At 40.7% G+C, this 20,272-nt stretch overlaps 1 protein-coding gene across 3 annotated transcripts in view; it reads left to right on the top strand.

Annotated features, from left to right (window-relative positions):
* Window positions 1-6,720: 6,720 nt before the first annotated feature.
* Window positions 6,721-20,272, top strand: part of N4BP2 (NEDD4 binding protein 2) — a 39,759-nt gene continuing 26,207 nt past the window's right edge. For 2 of the 3 annotated variants that reach the window (XM_075091637.1, XM_075091636.1), the window contains exons 1-4: window positions 6,721-6,834; window positions 13,607-13,722; window positions 14,030-14,202; window positions 19,786-20,125. In XM_075091637.1, coding sequence (XP_074947738.1) covers window positions 19,909-20,125 — 217 coding nt within the window. In that variant the 5' untranslated portion in view covers window positions 6,721-6,834; window positions 13,607-13,722; window positions 14,030-14,202; window positions 19,786-19,908. Of the gene's footprint in view, window positions 6,835-13,606; window positions 13,723-14,029; window positions 14,203-18,036; window positions 18,111-19,785; window positions 20,126-20,272 lie in introns of all 3 variants that reach the window. The other variant, XM_075091638.1, reaches the window with a different exon arrangement.

Genomic DNA, 20,272 nt, shown 5'->3' with positions numbered 1-20,272 from the left:
CATTTAAAAATTTCTGAATTGGAGCAAATAATAGACATCCCAAAACCTCCAGTAGAATGAAAATACTGGGTTTTATTTAGAATCACTGAAAAGTTTTAATGATTTTTTTCCCCAGTATTTTAGTAAATGGACTGATAACATTTAACATCACAAAACCCATAAAATATGAAAATATATAGATTGAAAGAAGCCAAAATGTTAGCTGAAATAATATTACATAGTCAAAAGAAAACAGTATCTGATGGCTTTTTTGTCTGTTTTTTATAATGTCCAATTGACTTTTTCAATAAATGGTTTGTTTTCAAGTGTTTAATTCTGCATCTCATTATGACCTCGTCACATCAAGTAAACTTGGGCATTAATACATTTGAGGAAATGCATCTGTTTTGCCCTAAGGAAAACAGTTATTTTAGGTGATACAGAATACCTTATTGTGACAAAATCCTAATACAAGCAAGGTAGTTTGTAGCTTTTATATGTGTGGTGAAAGTAAACAGGTAGGAACATAGGATTATTTTAACTCTCTAACACATAGAATATGACATTCTTCCAACTAAAAGAAACAAACTTCTTTCCCTTTCTGCCTCTGCCCCATTTTTTCCTGAGTGAAGATAAAGTCCAACATAGGATGATTTGGATTCAGTAGCTATCACTTACATTAGGGACTTGACTCTGGATAAGATATCCCAGTGAGAAGCTCAGCTGCCCAAGAAAATAAAATGCTGAAGTCTCACTGCAGGTTCTTGAGTTATGTTAGTTCTGTCTTAACCTAGAAAATGTTAGCCCAGTTCAAAATAAGTGCAATTTCTTCAGCAGGTGTGGCTGTGCTCTTAACAACCGCCTGAAGGCTGTTACCTTGCAGATTGGAAACCTGGAGTTTTTTTGTCCTGGGGCAGCTTTGTTTTAACAGCTCTGGCTTTACCAGTGAATGGAGGCCATTAATGATACTGTTCCTTGGAAACGTCCTCTTTCTTGATACAGAGCATGTGCGTGTCATATGAGATGGCATACAACATTTGTTCTGTGAAAAACAGTAAGTAAACTTTCATGTCCAGGTCAAATTCCAGTTCAGATATCCCTGCTTACAAAGTTCCTACAATTTCAACTGGACCGTGTATCGATGTCTGTTAAGCTACTCTGTGGTATTGCATGGTATAGTTAAACAGCTGTTGCATTTTGTTTGCGAGGTGGTCTCAGCTAACTGATGTATAAAGTGGATCTCCCATGGTTGTTTTTTTTTTTTACAAGACATTTTGGGGATGGTAAAAGTTATAGAAGTGTCAAACATTATTGGTTTTTTTTTCTGTTAAGCTTGGCCTAATTACTGCAGTGATATAAATGAAATATTTTTTTAAATAATACAGATATACAGTTTTACTGCTAGCCTCGTTCTTAGACCGTGTCTTAAAGACACTGATCTCTAAGATCTCTGATATTAAATTTGCTATGGGGTAAGATCAATGTAGTTTTTAAAAATAAAGGCAGTGATATTTAACAGTTAAGAACACGACAGTTACAATGAAAGTCAGCTTATTACTTTTTGTCACGTGCCAAGGAGACATATTAAGCATCCTTTGTTTTTCCTTTCTGCAGTTTAAACAGATTAGGATGGGTTTTTTATATCAATGAAATTTGACATATCAGATTGATAAAACCAGCATAGCAGAGAACATCGAATACAGGAATCAGATTCGCCACAAATCAAAACTGAAGCGCGAGCTTATTCCAAATGCAGAAGGTCCTTGTAGCAGTGAGGCTTCTGTCAGCTCTATAAGCATGACCTCATTCTTTGCCTGTAGAGAAGATACAATTAAGTATAATTCTTTACTTCTTGGATTTTAGCATTTGTTGTCATAATGTCTCTGCATCTCCTTTCCAAAAACCCAAGCATCTTTGTAGTTTGTATATTCTGGTGATATTTAGTTTAGCAGATATAAGAAGCAGATTTTATTTCTGTTCCGCAATATATCTGGAGTATACCATTAAAGTACAAGTAGTTTAAAAGGAGACTAGTAATGCACTGCTTTAGAATGCCTTTAAACAAGAATTTGAAAATTTACAACTATACACTTTCAGCAGTAACCTTATAAACTCCTTTGATAGTTTACTGATGGCTACGTGAATCAAAGTACAGATTTGTTAGGTAACTTGTGAATTCATTAGTGGTAATACTGGAACCAGTGTGACCTGCTCACCTAAAATCGTGATCCTGTTGAAAACAGCAGAATTTTTGCTGTTGTCTTCAGTGGAGCAAAAATGCCCCCATGATCTAGATTTTTGCTGCTTCTAAATACTAATTTTTCCCCATTTAAAATAGTGCTGAAATAGAACCATGTAGAAAGGGAATTAAGGCATTACTTTAATATAGGTATAGTAAAAATGTACTATCTGGAATAAAAAAAATGTATACGTGAATTAACTGCAATTACTGCAGTGACACCAACGTGACAGTCTCTACAGTTAACTATGGAATTGATAGCTACATGGAACACAGGATCATTAGTTATACTTCAAGTACAGAAGCCAGATGTGGAGTTCCTTTATGGAGATAAAACACCACGACTCGCTATACATTTGACTTAAATTGGGAGACGGGTGGAGGAGAAGAGACAGTTATGTGACTTTTTTCTGCAAGCATTTATTTTTATAAAGCTTCTATCCTCCACCCCCCCTTTTTTTTTTTACTTAGGAATTAAATTTCTACTTCAGAAATCAAATTCTGGCTGAGGGAAGAGTTATCTTTTGTAGGAACACAAGCTCCAAGATCATGGACAAAGTAATATTAACTGGAGACAGACATTCCAAGAAGCCAAGTTAAACATCTTAAATCAGCATTAAGGTAAATCCATTTGGGAGGGGGGAGGAAAAAAAAAAGAAGCTAACACTTTTTATTTCCCCCAGTGGTAAATGAAACCTAAAGCTGGCAATAGAATGTGGAAGGCTCCTTAGGAAGAGGAAAGGTTATAGCATGGAGGGACTGAATCAACTTTTATGAAAATGTTTTCTGCAGGAACTAGATGAGGGCTCTTTTCATCTCTCCTTTCTGAAGGATGGAAAAACCCACAATGATTTGGGGCTTTGGTTGTATGTAATGTAATGGTCCAAAGTAAAATTCTGAATAATGATAAAAATTATACCTTAAGATCCTGGAAAGATAACTTATTTGAGATTTATTGCTGGCAGGCATGAATTTTTAATGCACCCTAATTTCTCAGGCATTTTCTTACAGTATTTATGACTGTATATTCAACATGTTACAGTAACGTGTTGAAGTAAAATATAGCCAAGTAAAAATAAGTCTTTAAAACTGACAAAGTTAAACACGTCTTTCTTGCCACACCAGAATGTTCTTCAGACCAAAAGTTTAGCTGCAAATTGTTCTTGCAAATCAAAATCTAATCTTTTTTAACTATAGACCTTCAAGGACAATTTGAGCATAAAAGAAAGGAAATTACAATTTGCTGAGTAGACTTAGGCTGTACATAAGCAGAAACATTGAAAGGGACTGACATCTCATTGTGTTTATGCCCCAGCTCAGCTAATAATACTGTTTTAATGTGAGTTATAACATAAGCAAGAACATAGTGAAGTATTTTTACTCTCAGAAGGCAGCACTGTAAAAACTGAAATGGAAAATCTGTTGTTAAAGCGTTCCGTGAAGACCAGACTAAATGCTTGAGCCAAACAGCACAGATTACATGCTGTATGTTCAAGCCACTCCAAGTAAAAACAAGCCAGCTGTAGACAAGGAGACACAAAGGAATGAAAAAAAAAACCAAACCGAAACAATAGCAGATAATAGGTGATTATTATGTTTGAAAAAGTTGGGCGAAAACTCAAAAAAAGAGGACACACTTAAAAGAACCTAGATTACAGTGATTATAATTATCTAGATACCAAAATCCCTCCTATTTAAAGTGTTAACTGTTGTAGTGAGAAATCTGCCAGTACCGAAATTAGTCTGGCATTTTCATGGTGTCAAATACTCTAATATGTACAACTGGCAAAGAACAACATAGTTTCATGCATCAAATGCCAGCAGCAACACCCCACTAGCAATGCAGTTGAATGGAGGCTATCAGACTCCAGCCTACTGAAATCCTCTCTCTTCCTCTTTTTTGGCAACCTTAAAAATACAAAGACACAGTCATTAGACTGGAATTTACGTGACCTATTTTTCCAAATGTATGATTAACACATTACCAGCATGACACCCTTAAAGAAAAATTATTTTGTTTCTGATAATTGTCTGGACGCTGAACACAAGTAAAGAAACAGTTCCTGGTACATGCATGAAACCATCACTTGACGCCACACGCACATGCAAATTCTGATCAAGGCTTCTCTTCCCGATTTTGGAACATGCACAGTATCAATGTATTGAATAATTATTTATTTTCTTTTTTTTTGAGTCATGACAAGAGACAGCTCTCTGAAACTTAACACCACATCTCGTGAATAAGTATGTATACGCTTTACGTATTATATTAGAAATGTAAACGCTTGTCCGTATTTAAATATTTCACACAGTATAACTACAAGATAAGTGCTGAAATAGCAAAGAGACAAATTAGCAATGCCTAAATCAATTTAATTCCTAAATCATTAAATGCTTTGAATACTAATTTTAGAATTTCTGACATTACTTTTATTGTGAAATATGTACAATCCTACATATAAAAACTATTTGCTTTTCAGTTGTGGTGCTACCAAATAGGCAGCACTTTGGGACTGTGATCTTCATAAGCTCTAGAGAAATTACTCTAAGCACCCTTCTGCAGTTTTCACAAGGCAACTACAGTGAGCTACCTGCACATAATTAGTTCACCTTAAAAATAGCTATTATTTTTACACTTGCTTATTCTTTATTGGCATTAAAACTAAAGTTACGTCTCTAATGCGAACGAGTGGGTCCTGGTGGCAGCAGAAAAAGACTCCAGGCCCCAGAAGGAAGCAGCAGTGGGAGTACAAGTGACTAAGACACAAAGCTGGCTGTGACTTCTTGGTCTTTCTTGCAAAGCATGTAAGATTAAGTGCTAAATAAGCAGCTTTGGTAGACTGCTAAAGGCCGCTTCTCAGTTTCCCTCTTTGAAGGAAAATGAAGGACAGATGAGGCTGGGGGTGCCACCTCATCCTTAGATGGGATGAATCACAAATGTGAGGGACCTTCAGGCAGCGAGACAACCTTACTCCCCTCGGGGGGGAAACGCTTCTCCCCTTTCACAGGCGTTTCATTGCCTTGCTTCAGTTCCTAGGAAGATCGCAGCGGGACACCTGCGGCCACGGTCCTCCTGAGGCATTGTGCCTTGATGGGAGGTGGTTGAATAGAGATGGCGGGGAGGTATCGCAAGACAATGGAGGGTGGGAAGGCACCCATCTCCTTCTGGGAATCAGATGAAAAAGCAGGAAGAAGTGGAGACCCTGCCTATGACTATGTAATTAAGTCCTATTCTTAGAAATCAGTAATGGGTAAACTTAATCAGTAGTTTTCCAATTACATTTTAATGCCTGTTTGTTGACCGTGAAATTTCTCAGATTAACAAACTTCTGCAAAATTACAGAAAAAGTTTCCCAGTAGAACTTCCTCATCTTGAGTGTTGGGGTTTGGTGGTTGTTGGGTTGGGTATGGTTTGGTTTTTTTTAATATTTTCAGAGCTTTCCCCCTTGCGTTGATACATTCAAAACTCTTGTTCAGTGTCTAGTTCCCTTTGCGGTGGCTTCACAGCAGTTCTAATTTAAGAACCGCTTATCATCATCTCAGTCTGTCAGAATCATGTCTCTTCCCTTTCATCTTCCCATGACCTTCCATTGTCTATCTCCATCAAATGTCCATTGCTTTTTACGGATAACGAAGATCTCTCCTAATTAGTTGCTCCTCTATTCTATTGCATCTCGTAACCTCCACTGCAATCACTGATGCCAGATCCCACCAGACTCTCCTGAGCTTCTTTGAAAACTCTTGGATCTCTTGTCCGCCGCTTCCGTACCCTTTCTCCTCCAGCATCAGCCCGCAGGTCCACCGCATCATTCTGGGCTGCAAGGAGCCTTCTTTTCTGCTGCGACGTTAGAAAATCATTAGTAAAAGGGGGCAGCGGCGCCAGAAATTAAACGTTCGTCGTCTTTGTCACAAGTTTGCGACCTGTCACTCCGTGGCGCCGGGATGCCGCCGCGCTCCTCCCGGCCGCTGTCACCTCCAGGCGTCGCTGAGCCCACCCGCGGCCCGTAGCCCGCAGTATGCCCTCTGCGGGTAGGGTCTGGCTCCTCACGCTGGTTTTCCCACCCCGGCTGAGCACACGGTTACCCTTTTCGAGGGTGAACACGTGAAGCCGTACGGCGGCCAAGTTTTATCGGTGAAAGGTGGCGAGGGCCGCCCCCGGGGAGGAGAGCTGCCCTCCGGGCACCACGGCCGCCAGAAAGCGGCAATTCCGCTCCCCCTCCCCGACTTTCTCTGCCTTCCCCTTCGGCAGTGACCCCTTGGCGCGAGGGGTGGCGGCAGCGCCGGGCAGCCCCCGGAGGGCGCCAGAGGCCAGGCACGGCCGCCAGCCTGCCCCGGGAACCCGGGAGCGGCCGCTGCCCCCGCCCAGCGCCAGGGCGGCCCCGCGGGATGCGGCTGGGCGAGGCAGGCCGGGGCCGGGGTTGGGTGAGGCAGGCCGGGGCCGGGGCTCGCCGGCGCGGCGCCTCCTCTAGGGCTGCTCTTCCCCGGCCGGACAGAGAGCGGCACTGTGTCCCCGCCGCCGCCCGCTCCGCCGGAGCCTCCCCCTCTCCCCGGCCGCCGCAGCTTCCAGAGTCCCCGCGTCCGCCGCCGGCGGAAGCGACCGAACCCAGCGGTGGGAGGTAAACACCGGCGGGGTCTGGGGCGAAGCGGCCGGGGTGGGGAGGAGCCTCGCCCTCCCCCTGCTCCCCACAGGGCGCAGGCCCCGCGCTGCTCGCCTCGGCCTCCGCCGCCTCGGGGGCGGGGAGGCGGGCAGCTTCCCCCCCGCGTCGGGGCGGGCGTGTGGGGGCTCCCGGCCGCGACCCCAGTGGCGCCGAGGGGCCCGTCCCCCGGAGAGGAGCTGCCCGCGGGTGGGAGGAGAAGGGGCTGGGGCGCGGGGAGAGACGTCGCTAGGTGCGGTCGGTCGGGCTCCGCCGCCGGGCTGTGGCCGCCGCTCCGGCCTGCCCCTCCAGCGGCCTCCCGCTGGGCCTGGCGGCTGTGGCCGGCGCCTCCCGCTCCTGCGGGGAGCGCTGCGGGCAGTCCGAGGCGTGAGGTGCCGGCTGCCCGCCCGCCCCTGCACCACCGGTGGCTCTTCCTCGCCCCGTAAGCGGCTGCCGAGGGCCCGGCCTTCCTCTCAGAAACACCGACCGCTGCCTCGGGAGGGCCGGACCCCTGCCCGGCCTGGCCCGCCGGCAGCGGCGGCCTGTGCAGCGGCACCGGCCGCGGGAGGAAGGGTCCGGGCCGACACGGTGGAAACGCTCGGCCCCTTCGTCCCGAGCGAATGGTGCGGCGTGTCCGCGAACTTTAAAAGCATCTTCCGAAGAGTAGAGCCCCTCGCGAGATAGAGCCACCCCCTGCAAAAGGAAGTCAAAGGATTTTTAATACTTCAAGAGGTCGTTCGTTTTGAACCGTCGAGGACCGCTGAAACGTGTTTATCGTGTGGTTGGTTGTGTCTTTCGTAGCGTAGTATTCCCACGTGCTTTGGACACGGTCTGCAGTTTTGATCTTCAAGTGCCGTGAGGTCACTGGGGCTTTGGAGGAGCTTGACTTCAAAGGAGAGGGGAAAAAAATTACTATTACTTTTCTTAACTCTTGTTCTAAGCGACCAAAACCAGTTTGACTCTCAAGAGACTCTTAAAACGTTTTTATACAGCGTCTAGACAAAGTTTAGTGTGCATCTCAAGTCTTTCAGTAGGAACTTGTTGTGGAAAGTTGAGAACAATTCATATAGAACTTAAGCAACAAACCTCTAAAAATATTTTGGATATTTCAGGTAAAACAAAAGAACAGAGAAGATAATGGGGTTGCTTTTCATCATTTCACCTTTACTGGAATATGTACTGGAATATGTATTGGGATGTGATTGGAGAACTAAAAGTTGAGATATAAACCTGAAGCAAATTATAGAGGGCAGAAAAAATTGAAGTATGGTGTATGTTTGTAAGCATGAGAGTTTTAGCTCTGATTCATCCAGGTACAGTCACCATGACTAGGACAGGGCTTGCTTGTGTCATGTGTGTGTAGCACTTTCAAGTTGCAGTAGTTTGTATTCCCATAGATTACGTGAAGAGCTTGTGAAGGAAACTTAACAGCATCAAATCATATCTTAAAAATCCTTTAATTTCCTCTTTATATATTTCCTCTTTCATCTTGTGTTTTGGTTTTGTTTCAGCTGTGGAATTGCCTTGTGTTTTTTTTCTGGGCTCTTTTACACTTTTTTTAAAAATAAGAACTTTCCCTCTATTTTATTAACGTTAGTGCATTTCAGCTGTGGAAGGCACTGATATAGAGAGAAGTGAGATTCTTAGTGTCACCAATGTGAAAGCGCAATAGTACCTGATATAAATGTTAGCCTAGGAGTGGTGTTAGGGAACATCCATGGTATGCTTACAGCTGTTTCACTTCATGGTGTAGGTGGATTGTTACCTGTTACCTTGTCCATTTCATAAAACAGAATTATGTTGTCTTGAATTAGTGTATAAATATGTTGTAATAGGGACTTGGGAGGGTTGTAGTTCTGAGGTGTTGCATGGTCCCTTGTCTCTCGCTCCTACCTGCTGCTGATCTGTAGTCTGTGCTAAATGGCTGACCTAATCAGTCTAGTTATTATTTTAAATAGAGTTCTTCTGCATGTGAATTTAGCTCTGGTAAAAGTTCCTGAATTATTAATCCTTGAGTTTTAGGAAGTTGCTGCCTTTGTTTTTCTTACAGAGGCTCTGGTACTAGAAAAATGTCAGTAAGGTGTTAATTAGCTGTCAATTACTCTGCCTCGGAATTAAGTAAGGCCATACGCTGATACTTTCTTCTAAATCCAGCTGTGGTTATGGAAGAGGTTAAGTTCTGCAGTTGTTTCTTCTCCCGACTCGACTGAGATTTTTTTGATCTACCGGTGGGTTGGTTTGTGTAACTGTGTTCCATGTCAAAAATTGCCTGTGTTAACTCAAAATACAATTCAAAACTATTTGAATGGACCTGGCTGACATTTTTTATGGTCATATAAGATGAGCTCCTGTGAACTACTTTCTGAAGTTTAAGTCTCTACCAAGTAAGTAATGACAGTCATTTGGAGGCTGTAAGCTTTTTGTTGCTGTACCTATGTCAGGATGAGGGAAGTCATCTGTATGTGATTTACACTAAGCTGAAAATAGTTTTAATCTTTTTGGTAGCTGTGTATATGCTATGTTCAGCTGGCCTAGTGGCTTCAGTAAGGGAAGTGCATTTAAATATATGAAATAGATATAATTGCCCTGATAGGTCTGTGTAATGTAGTTTCCAGCCTAGGACATGATATGTGATTTTAATTTTTTTTTTCCCAAAAAATATTTAGGATGTCTACATGAATAAGCTATTCTCATTCCTATCTTGCTTTGTTATGTGCTTTGCTTCTTGTGGTTTGGTTTCTTGCTTCTTTTAAGTTGTACTTGTATGGTGCAACTTGAATCAGTGCGAATTGGCTGAGTGTATTACATGTCACTGTAGTATGTTTGTGTTTGGGAATGTTGAAGTGGTTCTCCTGTTGCTGTTTTATGTGGACCACCAGCAAAGTTCACAAAATGCTTTATGTCTCTTTCCAACGTAACTCCTCAGCTTCCTCATCTTGCTGCTACTGTTCTGAGGTCACTGGTTAATAGATAACACCTTGGTGAAAAATCTGGCTTATGTTCCAGTGCACTATGTGCTCTGATGCTCCAGCAGTCATGGTCTTCTCATTAGTCTCCTGTTCTTGCAAGTGTTCTGCAAACCTGTACACATCTTCATTTTGTTTCTGTTTTTGAGCCCATGTTGAAGTCCAAAAATATCTTGCGCTTCAGCTTTGTCCCAGTGTGCAACAAACCTTAATTTGGAGTCACAGAACTGGAAACTGTGTGAGGCCATTAGGAGGGAAGAGGCGGCTGAGGATCACCTGAGTGCAGCACTGTATGCATCACAGACTTGAGGTCTTAAGCAGACCTTCTGGTAGGAAGAGATTATACTGCAGAAAGTTGGCCAGACAGTGCTGCCTTTGAATTGTTCTGTGTATCAGACATAAGGGAAAGGTGTGGAGCTGAGAAGCCTTTGTACATGGAAGCAGCAGAACCAAGACCTGGTCACATTGCAGTAGCCCTATTAGGTGTCAGCATAGGTCTGAAGATACATGCTGTGGAGTCTGAGTCTTTGAGAGCTGCTTCACTTTGTTCCCAGCCCTGTTAGAGTTGCAGCATCATCTGCAGGAAGAAAGTAAACCTGCCTTCATTTGCATCAACAGCTAGAGCAAGCCAAGATTTGGGGAAGTAGCATCTGCATTTATTGCCAGCCCTGAATGCTGCCAGTGCAGAAAACTGTGAATAAGTGTTCTTTAAATGTTCTGCTTTTCCTTCCTCCATAATGCCACCTGCATGTGTGAGCCCATAATAAGAAGCATCAGCTGTGATCTTCAGTAATACTCCTCTTTTACCCCATCTTCTCATCTTGATGGAACCAGTCCTCACCCTTGATGCTGCCTTTTTGCTGACTTTCCAAGCTCTAAAATAAATGCTCACCATTTTGCCAGGTCTCAGTCACAGAAAAAAAAACCAAACCACAAAACCCTTATGAAACAGGAAACAGTAATATAGCAGAGTACGGCAGTATTAAAATTAACCTCATTAGGAGAGTCTTGCTCAGCTTTATAATGTTATATTTTCTTTTTTTTATCAGCCTCAAATATTTTGTGCTTCTTAGCTAGATCTTGTCAGAGTTGCAATTTATAAAAGATTACAAGCTATTTTCAGCAATTCAGAGAGCACCAAGTCTTGAATTAAAAGATCCAGGCACTGCTGTCTGTATGAAGGCTTTTCAGAGACAAGTATGAAAGTTCATCTGGAGAGGACGTGAAAGGAAATTCTGTTGTGCCGAGGAACTGTAATTTTGCAGAGATGTATTACTTTTATTCACTGCCCTTCGGCCTGACTTACATACAGAGTCTCTGGAAGCATGGTGTGGACAAGTCACAGCTCCATCTGGCAGGAGTTCTCTTTTCTCTTTCCAAATACCCCTTTCTCTCTCTTGCCATTTTATAATGGGGAGCAGGAATATAACTGTAAGTAGTAGTACTGGTGGCAGGTGTGAAACTGCAGAAGCACCACTGTAACTGCAAGTCTGGTCTCCTTTGTTGCAGCCTGGACATAGGTCACAGCAAAGCAGCTGAGCTGTATGGAGTTTGCACTGGGGACAGCCCAGGTAGCCTGAGACCTCTGCCTCCTGAAAGATCTCCCCTCAAAGCTGAGTGTGGCATGGGCATGGGTAAGCCTTACTTCAGCATGCTCGAGCAGGGCTGTGAGCTGTATGGGAGGCTACCAAAGAATGTAAGAGGGAAGCTATAGAAGGATCTGATATCTCTAAGCTCTCCTAGGGTTGGAAAGACATTTTGCAGATACTCTTTATTATTTTCTGGAAAAAAAACCCCAACCAAAAAACACAAGCAACAACCCTCTCCACCTAAACTAGGTGTTTGATTTTTCTATCTTGTCAGGCTGCATACCTGCACCCTCCATAACCCTAATGCCACTTGTTTTTTTGCCACCTCCCAAGCTTTGACCTTCATCACACAGCAAAAGGAAGGTGAATACAAAAGTAATTCTTACCAAGCAGACCTGGTGCTGGAGAACATGCTTACTGGTGGCTCTCCCCCTCCTACTTTGCTGGTTTAATCATGTGCGCCCAGCAGGAGATCTGCCTGTCTTGGAAGGAGCACCTTTCTGGAAGCTAGTCCTCACCTGTACAGAGGGCCTCTAGCAAGAGCAGCTTCCCGGCTTAAAAGGAAACCCCATGAAGTTCGACACCTTCTGTCACCTGTCAAACACCAACCGACTGCCACTGCAGGTTGACTTCTCCTTGTGACATGGCATGCAGCAAAGACCCTTTTGCAAACAGGGCTCTGCTTTTCCTGAAAGTTGCATTTACTTCCTAAGCATCTTCTTTGGATGAGTTTGTGCTGGCTTTGTCCTCTTGAACTGTGTGTGTACTTGATGGACAAAGTTTTTGTTTTGTGCTGAAGGCAAGGGGGTTTTTCTGCTGCTGCCTCAAAAGAATCTGTCTCTGGTCCAGGCCATACACAAGGCTTAAAAATCTCCAAAGTGGAAAAAACCCCTAGCAGAGCAGATTGCATAAAGCAAGTGTATTGAGACATATGCATTGGTGTCTTGCACTTTGAAGGAATTTGATGTGAAAAAGAGGACCTTAGTTAAAACTGTTGAAATAGCCAAAGCCCTTGGAACAGCCAGTAGGAATAACGAGAAGGAAAAGAGCAGAAAACATGCTTGAAGTGTGTTTAAAAGTTCTTTATCTCAAGCTGGGTATAGATTTTCACATTAAATAACAAAGCATTTAGGTGGCCTGTTCTGTTGCTGACTGCTGACAGAAATGGAAGAATATAAAAGGCTCCTAAACATTCTCCTTTGCTACTCTTAAGCTTATTGAGTAAAATGTGCTAGAAGGCATTTCCTTTTTTTCCTCCCTTTTTTACCTTGTGGTTTTTAGAGGGGGGACTCAAACATCATCCAAAAAGAAAAGCTTGTTGTATAAATACAACTAGAGAGTACAATGGTTGGTTTGTAGTTTGATTTCATTGTCTGCTTTTTCCTCTTGTGCTTGTATTTAAATGCTTACTTGTTTCGCTCCATTTATGAGACTTTAAAGTGCAAGTGAACAAATGTGGAAATAACCTTTGTATTTTAATGCTTGTGTTAGTAGAGCCTTATTCAGAAAGCAGAAATCTGAGTAGTGGAAATAATGTAGCATTATGCTGCTATCAGGTACACTTAAGCCTTTTTGTTCTGTTCTAGACTGAATTATATTCAGAGAATAAATGTTCTCTAAAAGTCATTCTTCTCTGGTGGGGTTTTTGTGAAGCCACATGTTTGAGAGTGGGATGAATAGCGTCCTCTTCCTGCAGCTTGTCCTTTAATTTGTAAGTTTGGATCCTCATCACCAAGCTCTTGCTTATGTGAAGTGCTTTGTACATTTTGGTGACAATTCTTAATGTTTGGAGCAGTGGGATGAGGTTAGATGCAAAACGGGATGGTTTCTCCATCTCTTGTGAAGACTGTTAGGAGGTAGCTGAGTCCTCAACCTGCCACCTTAGGAGTGCGACAGAGTATTTGTTCCAGATTCTTTACCTGATTTAGGTGTGTATGCTCATAGGCCTTTTTTTGTTTGTTTGTTTTGGGGTTTTTAAAAATGAATTTTAATTTGAAAGCACTCAGCACTATTAGCTCTAGGCTAATATGTATACTGGAGTTAGATCTACCCAAGGCCTGATTTAACGTCTTTGTTATGTACAGGGAATTAGGATTTTGCAGCCTTTTGATGAATAGAAGTGCAGTTTTTCAGCATAGGTAGGGCATTGCAAATTAGTGGTGTATCTGTAAGTAACATAATCTGATTTTGATGTACCAGGTTTTCATTGCATAAATTCCCCAGATGATGGAACCAATGTTTTCTTGACCAGCATGACCACATAAACCTTTTCAAGATGGCTAAGAACTGTGGCGAGGAACCAAGTGGAATGACAAGTGAGGAAACTTACTTTTACTCCTAATTCTGCTGCCATTATGTTATTTCTTTACCTGATGTAAGTAATTTATTTTTTTTTAGATTACAAATCAGTGGCTGAAATCAAGTAGGTATTCTTACACTTAGGAAAACTTATATTTGAGCTCAACTTGGCACGTTGGGTACTTTGTCAGTAAAATGTTAGCTGTGCTTAATCTACTAAAAATAATTATGTGTATTGCTCAGTGTTAAAACTTTGCTTAAAGTTGGTATGGTCTTTGAGCAAAATATAAATTTTAATTTGTGTTCTGATCATTCCTTTGTCAGGGGGGAGCATCCACTTCTGCTGACCTCTAATTTGTATGTTTGAAAGTATGGTTTCCTGACAGAAGAGTACATTGTATTTTTTAACAGCAGATCTTTATTAAATGTTCCATCAGTGGTGGTTTTGGAAAGATGAGAAGGGACCTACTGCAGGGCAACTCAGTGAAGCTGAAAATGTAAGTTCTGTGCCATTACTGTTTTATTTGAATTACAAATACAGATTTTTTTTTTCCAGTCTCCAGCATGTTGGTTATATATATATGTGTGTGTGTGTGTTTTTTAAAAATCAGAAGATTCAAATTAATCTTACAGGATAAATATTTTGTGTAGTTTGAAATTTTAAAATTGTTCAAACACTGAAACCAAAGCAAACCAAAACAAAAAAAATAACCCCAAACCAAACCTATTTTATATGTATGAAATTAACTTTCTTAAATTGATCAGGGGAGTATAAAAGTATATACAAATCAGGCAGCTTTGGTTATGTTGTTTGAATATTACATTGTGTCAAGGCTAGAGGCTTCCTTTCTCCTTAAAAAAGGAAGAGAAGTAATACTGATAAATTACTTGTCATTTGAACTTGATCACAGTTAAACCAGAAATGTCCCATGCTGCTGAATGTTTTTAGTAAACCTTGAGTAGTGGTTAGAATATTTTTGTGGTCTGTTTGCTTAAAAAATAAGTTCTCATAATGACTTTAAAAAAATATATTTACTGCTGATTGTTTCCCAATGCAGTATCTCTGGTTTAAAGAGCTTTGTGAATTCTTTGGTGTCAGCTAACTCACTTAAAAAGTAGTTTATTATATTTCTTCTGTTATGATGTGTGATCTGTCTTGTTTTGAATACTACCTGTTTCCTTCCCTTCCTATACTTGAAATTATATGTGTAATAGGACTCGCCGTCAGTCCACTCTACTCGAGAATTTTGACACATCTTGAAAATGCAAGCTACTATCTTGGTTTCTAAGAAGACATCCCAGTGTAAAAGACGTATGAGATGTCAGGCCATAATCAGATCTTTATTTGGCAATGGCATATATATTTTCATATTACACTGAAAGTGAAACAATAATGCATGTCTCAAGCCTGAGACCTGTTGCTTTTCCAGAAATTTTAGAACAGTCAGATGGTGCCTAATATTGTTTCATAGTAGCTTTTGTTTGATTTTGTGAAAGTACAGTCCTTCAAAAATATAGAAAGCAGGGAGGGATTTCTACCTTTTGCTATGGAAAATGATGTTCAACTGGACAAATTTAATGTCCAGTTAATGCCCCAGCATAAACACGACTTGTGTCTTTTAACTTAATTTTAGAAAACACATTTTTAGCCTGATCTTTTTTTAATTTCTTCAAAGTTCACAGCAAGTTTGCTAATATAACAGTACTGGTTAGCAATGTGATGGCTTGTGTATGACAAGTTTATGTTAGCAATTATCTTCCAACATAAATGAAATCTTAGGTCTTTTAAAAATAAGATATTTGGTTTTGGAAGATCTTGGGGATTTTTTTGCCCCCTTAGATTTTTGTTTGGATGGTTTAAATGTTTTGAATTCTTTAGATTATGTTTCATAAGAAAGAGTACACTTTGAATTTTCCTAAGGGCAACTTACAATTAAGTTAAAGTAAACTTACAATTTGCTTTACCTATGTTGGAGGCTGGAGGGTTGGGGTTTTTTGTTTGTTTGTGGTTTTTTACATTTTTTTTTTCCCCTTAATGTGAAGAGTCTGACCAGGATGACTGTAATACTCCTGCTATATTGGAATAATTTCTTCTATGGACAATTGTGTTAATGAAAATAAATTGGAACTTTTTGGAACACGTGTCTGCAAGGGAATTCCTTGATTTAAGTTTACTCCATGCTTTATGGAAGAATTTTCTTAGATATTTTCCTAAGACTGTAATGCTTCATCAATTAGGTTATTAATTTAGTTATGAGAGTGCAAAAAATGAGGGCAGGGAGGAAAAGCTGTCACATTTTTCCTGTTCTGCATAACTGACAGACACTTTGTATTTATTGGAAACATTGGTCATCTTTTTTTCTTTTTCCCCTAGAAAGTTATAAACACATTCTTAGAACTACTTTATGAAATGACTGTGTTCCTTTCACTGGAAAGGGAAGTTGAATGTTGTAGTAAGATGCTGGGTTTGAGACTTGAGATCTCAGTCCATACTCTTGCTGTGCCAGGTCAGCCACGTGTCTATGCTTCATTGTTCTGTCTGTCAAACAGAAAAGAAAGATGTGTTGTGTTAGGTTGATGATGTCGGTGCCTGCCTGGTTCTGTAGCGACTGGCTTTCCTGCAATGGGTGCTGTTCTCTGGCTACGTGTGTCTGAGTCTACAGAATGTCTGTGATGCATCCCTCTAGCTCCTTAGGGGTAGCAGTACTGGAACAGGCAACACCTGAGGGCTCATAATCTGCCATCAGAAATAAACTGTGGTCAACTAGAAAGATGATGATGTTAAAGAAAGAGCCCTGACCTGACAAGTCTACTTTTTCCTCTTCTAGGTTGGTAGGATTTGAAAATTACCTTGTTTTGTAGAGAATGCCAGTATCTTAATATCTCTTTTATTTGTAAAATTGCTTAATTTGGAAAGTAATTTTCATATGGGCAGATTTTCGTACATACGCTTCTTTGTGGTAGTTGAATTAAATTGGGATGATATCGTTAATGTCAGGAAATGTGTATTTCTGAAGAGCTATGGGTGAAGAGGTGCTTGTGGATTTTATTTTGCTTTCTTTTTAAAGGTGAAGTTGAGACTGCCACAGGAGTATATTGTTCTTCATCAGTGCTGAAATGAAACAGCTGTTTGCTCTAATTGGATGTGTGTTGAATGGTGGTACCCAGAACTGACTAGTGAACCTCTGAGTATATTGCAGCCTCTGGCTAATTGTCTAGAATTCTCTTGCAGTGTGTTCAGCACAGCCCTGCTCTTCTAAATCATTATGTTATTACAACACCATTTTTGTCTTGAGGGGGGGAAGAAACCCTCATCCACAGCAAACTACAGACTGATTCATATTACATTATCCAGAACCAATGAATAGAGCTGACCTGCAAGTCTGGCTATTGGGTTATTCAAAATCATTTCCTCTTTCACAGTAAACTAATTTTCAAAAACAGAAACTTGAATATCTGAAAAGGCAAGTCCCTAGATAAAATCCTCTGTAAAGTTCAGGGCATGCTCTTAAAAGGAAGTGAAAACTATTCCTTTCAGTTGAGCATGTTAGTGTTATCTCTTGTGTAATACAGTACAGTGTGCTCTGTATGTACACAGGCATCTATTTTTATATACTTTTATTCTGCTTGGTAATATCAACAGAAAAGATTGCCCATGAATCTGTCCAGGAATTTTGTTGAAAATATTGTGGTAAACAAAGGAAATTCTGTCAAAATATCTGTCTGAGATATTGGGCATGGTAAATACCTTATTTAAATGAAATCCTGGGCAATGCTGATCTATGTTTTTGATAGGTTTAACAACTTCTACAATTTTACTAAGATGGAGAGATGGGAAAAAATGTGGATCTGTGCATTGCCTTAGAGTACGTGGATGTAGTGGGAGTCATCAAGGTTTTGACTTGTGCATAAGTTCTGAGGTGACCAATGTCTTTTTCCCTTCTGCCTTCTCTCCCGTTGTGTGATTAATTGTGATAAACAGTTTAGGCCTCAATAATCCTGAAGCAATGCAGTTTAAATTTGCCGATGGAGATTCACGCAGGCTGAAGTGTGTGGCTTCATTAGGTCACTAGAGTAAGGCATTCTCATATATAGTGGGATACACAGCCTAATGCAGGAAATATATTGGGAAGGGAACATTCTGTAGTCGAGTAAGGCAATAGATTGTTAAAAGTCCTAGCTACAGAGCACACTTTTCAGCAGCAGGTCCCTACAGGATTGGTCATTATAAGGGAGTTGGATTAAAATGTTGACAACACTTGGAGTGTTCTGCTTAAAGTCTCTTGGTGCTCAGTAAATTCAAGGTGCATGAACACCTTTCTCCCTTGCAGGATCTTTTCTTTGTCACTGAACCTGTTTCAGTGAGGAGCAATCACATTGTTTAGCACTGACACACTGTGTGAAGGTAGGTTTCAACCTGTTTTACTGGCTGGAGGATGAATCAGAAATAAGAGTTTGAAAAACATGACATGCTATTAACTTTTTTGTTTTGCTTGAATACTTTTTCATTACAGTAAAGAATGATGTAATGATGGCTAATCAGAGGCAAAAAAAGTGTAACGAAAAGATCAGCTGCCATTGTCCCAGCTCAGTCTGGCTAACTAGTATCTTCCACTGTCACTTCTCCTTTATTTTTGGAAGTCTGCTTCTTCCTTTTCCTGCATATTGTTTTCCTTGTTGTGCATTTCAGACTTTCTGGACCTCTTCATTGTTTCAGACATCCATCTCATTTGTCTGCCTAAGGTCCATATACATATGGTAGAAACTCCAGGGATCCTGGAGTTGTCTGTTTTTCTTACATAAATTTGTATGTCTTGGGAATGTAACAGTCCACATATTTTAAATGATACCTCTCTAAATTGCTGGAAGAGATTGCTAGATAAAAATGGAGAAGTGCTGCCCACATCTGGCACTGATCTGGCATCATTATTTGTGTGCCAGTGATCCAGGGAGCGAAGGACTAAGTGAACTTGGAAGTGCTGCCATTGATTTATCTGCACATGTTGAATTGGTCATCACTAGCAAAATAATCTTTATATAGAAACAGGTATTTTATGGCCAACTGAGTAACTGTTATCACTAAATAATGACTCTTTCCTGTAATTAAGTTCAGATTCTCAGCCTTACCAAGGTTTGCTAGTCTTCTTAATAATTCTTTGCAAAAATTATAAATTAGTTTATTACGAGCATCACTAGAACACAACAGAGCTTTGATGTTATTTGATCTAAAGAAAAGTGAGATCACACTGTACTGTGTGCTTGTACCTCAATTAATAATAGCTTTCCGTTTCTATATAAGATTAATGCAGTTATTGCAGGTATTATAGAAGCCATAACTAGATATATTAAAAGGCTTTATGGCAAAAGGTGGGGGGCTGGACAGAAACATCTTCTTGCTTTATGGCATATAAAGCTATAAAATGTTTTTAACAATTAAAAAAAATACCAAAACCAGAAGGCGCTCCTTGATGTCATCTGGTTCAACCCACCTGCTCAGGCAGGGTCATGTGAAGCAGGTTGCTTAGGACCATATTTGGTAGGTTTTGAGAATCTGCGTGGTTGGAGACTCCACAGCCTCTGGACGACCTATGCCAGTGTTTGAACACTGAAGAACCCCAACTGTTTCCTCTTAAAAAATCAGGGTGGGAGGATGTCATGAAGGACTTCTGGAAGATTTGGAGATGCCTATTATGTTCTCCAGTACTTCTGTAAGAGGAACAAAATTTCTGAATTTTAACAGTATGGAAGCATTCCATAGTATTAGATGGTCATCAGTGGGTGTTAGTAGAGGAATATTTGTGAACTGTCTGCCTTGCATTCCTTCCTTTACTTTTCTGGATTTTTCTTTTAAACTCCATTTTATTTGTTCTCTCTTCCAGATGAAGATTCAGTATCTAGTTAGTTGAAAAATAAGGCTGCTATTTAGCTGTCAGCCACTTGAAAAGAAGAAAGGCAGCCTTCTAAAAAATTGCTTTCCTGGATGCTTTTTTTTTTTTTTTAATATCTTTTAGCTATCTAAATAGGAGACATGGAAATGGGGCTATATGTTGTCTTAAAATTTCTCTGTTCTTTTTTTCCAGGTCTGCTATTTCTGATATGCGTATCCCAGTTCTGAGAGGCTTTTTTATGATTTCTGAGCTTGGTGCTGTCAGCCTCATGTGAACAAACTAAAACAAAAAGCAAGCTGATTTTTAGAAAACAAAATGCCGCGGAGAAGGAAAACTGGTGGGAGTCCTTCTCGGAAGATTGGCAATTCTGACAGAACTGCTGCTGCTGTATCCCAAGGGGACCCAAGCCGCTCAGTGTCATCAGCGGTGCATAGTGTCAATAAGGAAGAGCTCTTCAACAGCATGTCAGAAATGTTTTCTGACCTAGATCCTAGTGTGGTTTATATGGTTCTGTCTGAATGTGATTTTAAAGGTAAATAACGTACAGTTGGCATTACAGTTTTGTTCCATGTGCAGACAGCTCTCAACTAGGGTGACTCCAGAAAAGTTGGTGTGGGTGTTGCAAGCGTATTTGTTAGTTTAGCTTTTAATGAGTAGGTGAGTCATAATATTTTGAAAT

The sequence above is a fragment of the Phalacrocorax aristotelis genome, chromosome 4 (genome assembly GCF_949628215.1).
Source record: "Phalacrocorax aristotelis chromosome 4, bGulAri2.1, whole genome shotgun sequence".
NCBI classification, from domain to species: Eukaryota; Metazoa; Chordata; class Aves; order Suliformes; family Phalacrocoracidae; genus Phalacrocorax; species Phalacrocorax aristotelis.
This window is presented reverse-complemented; position numbering and strand designations above follow the sequence as displayed.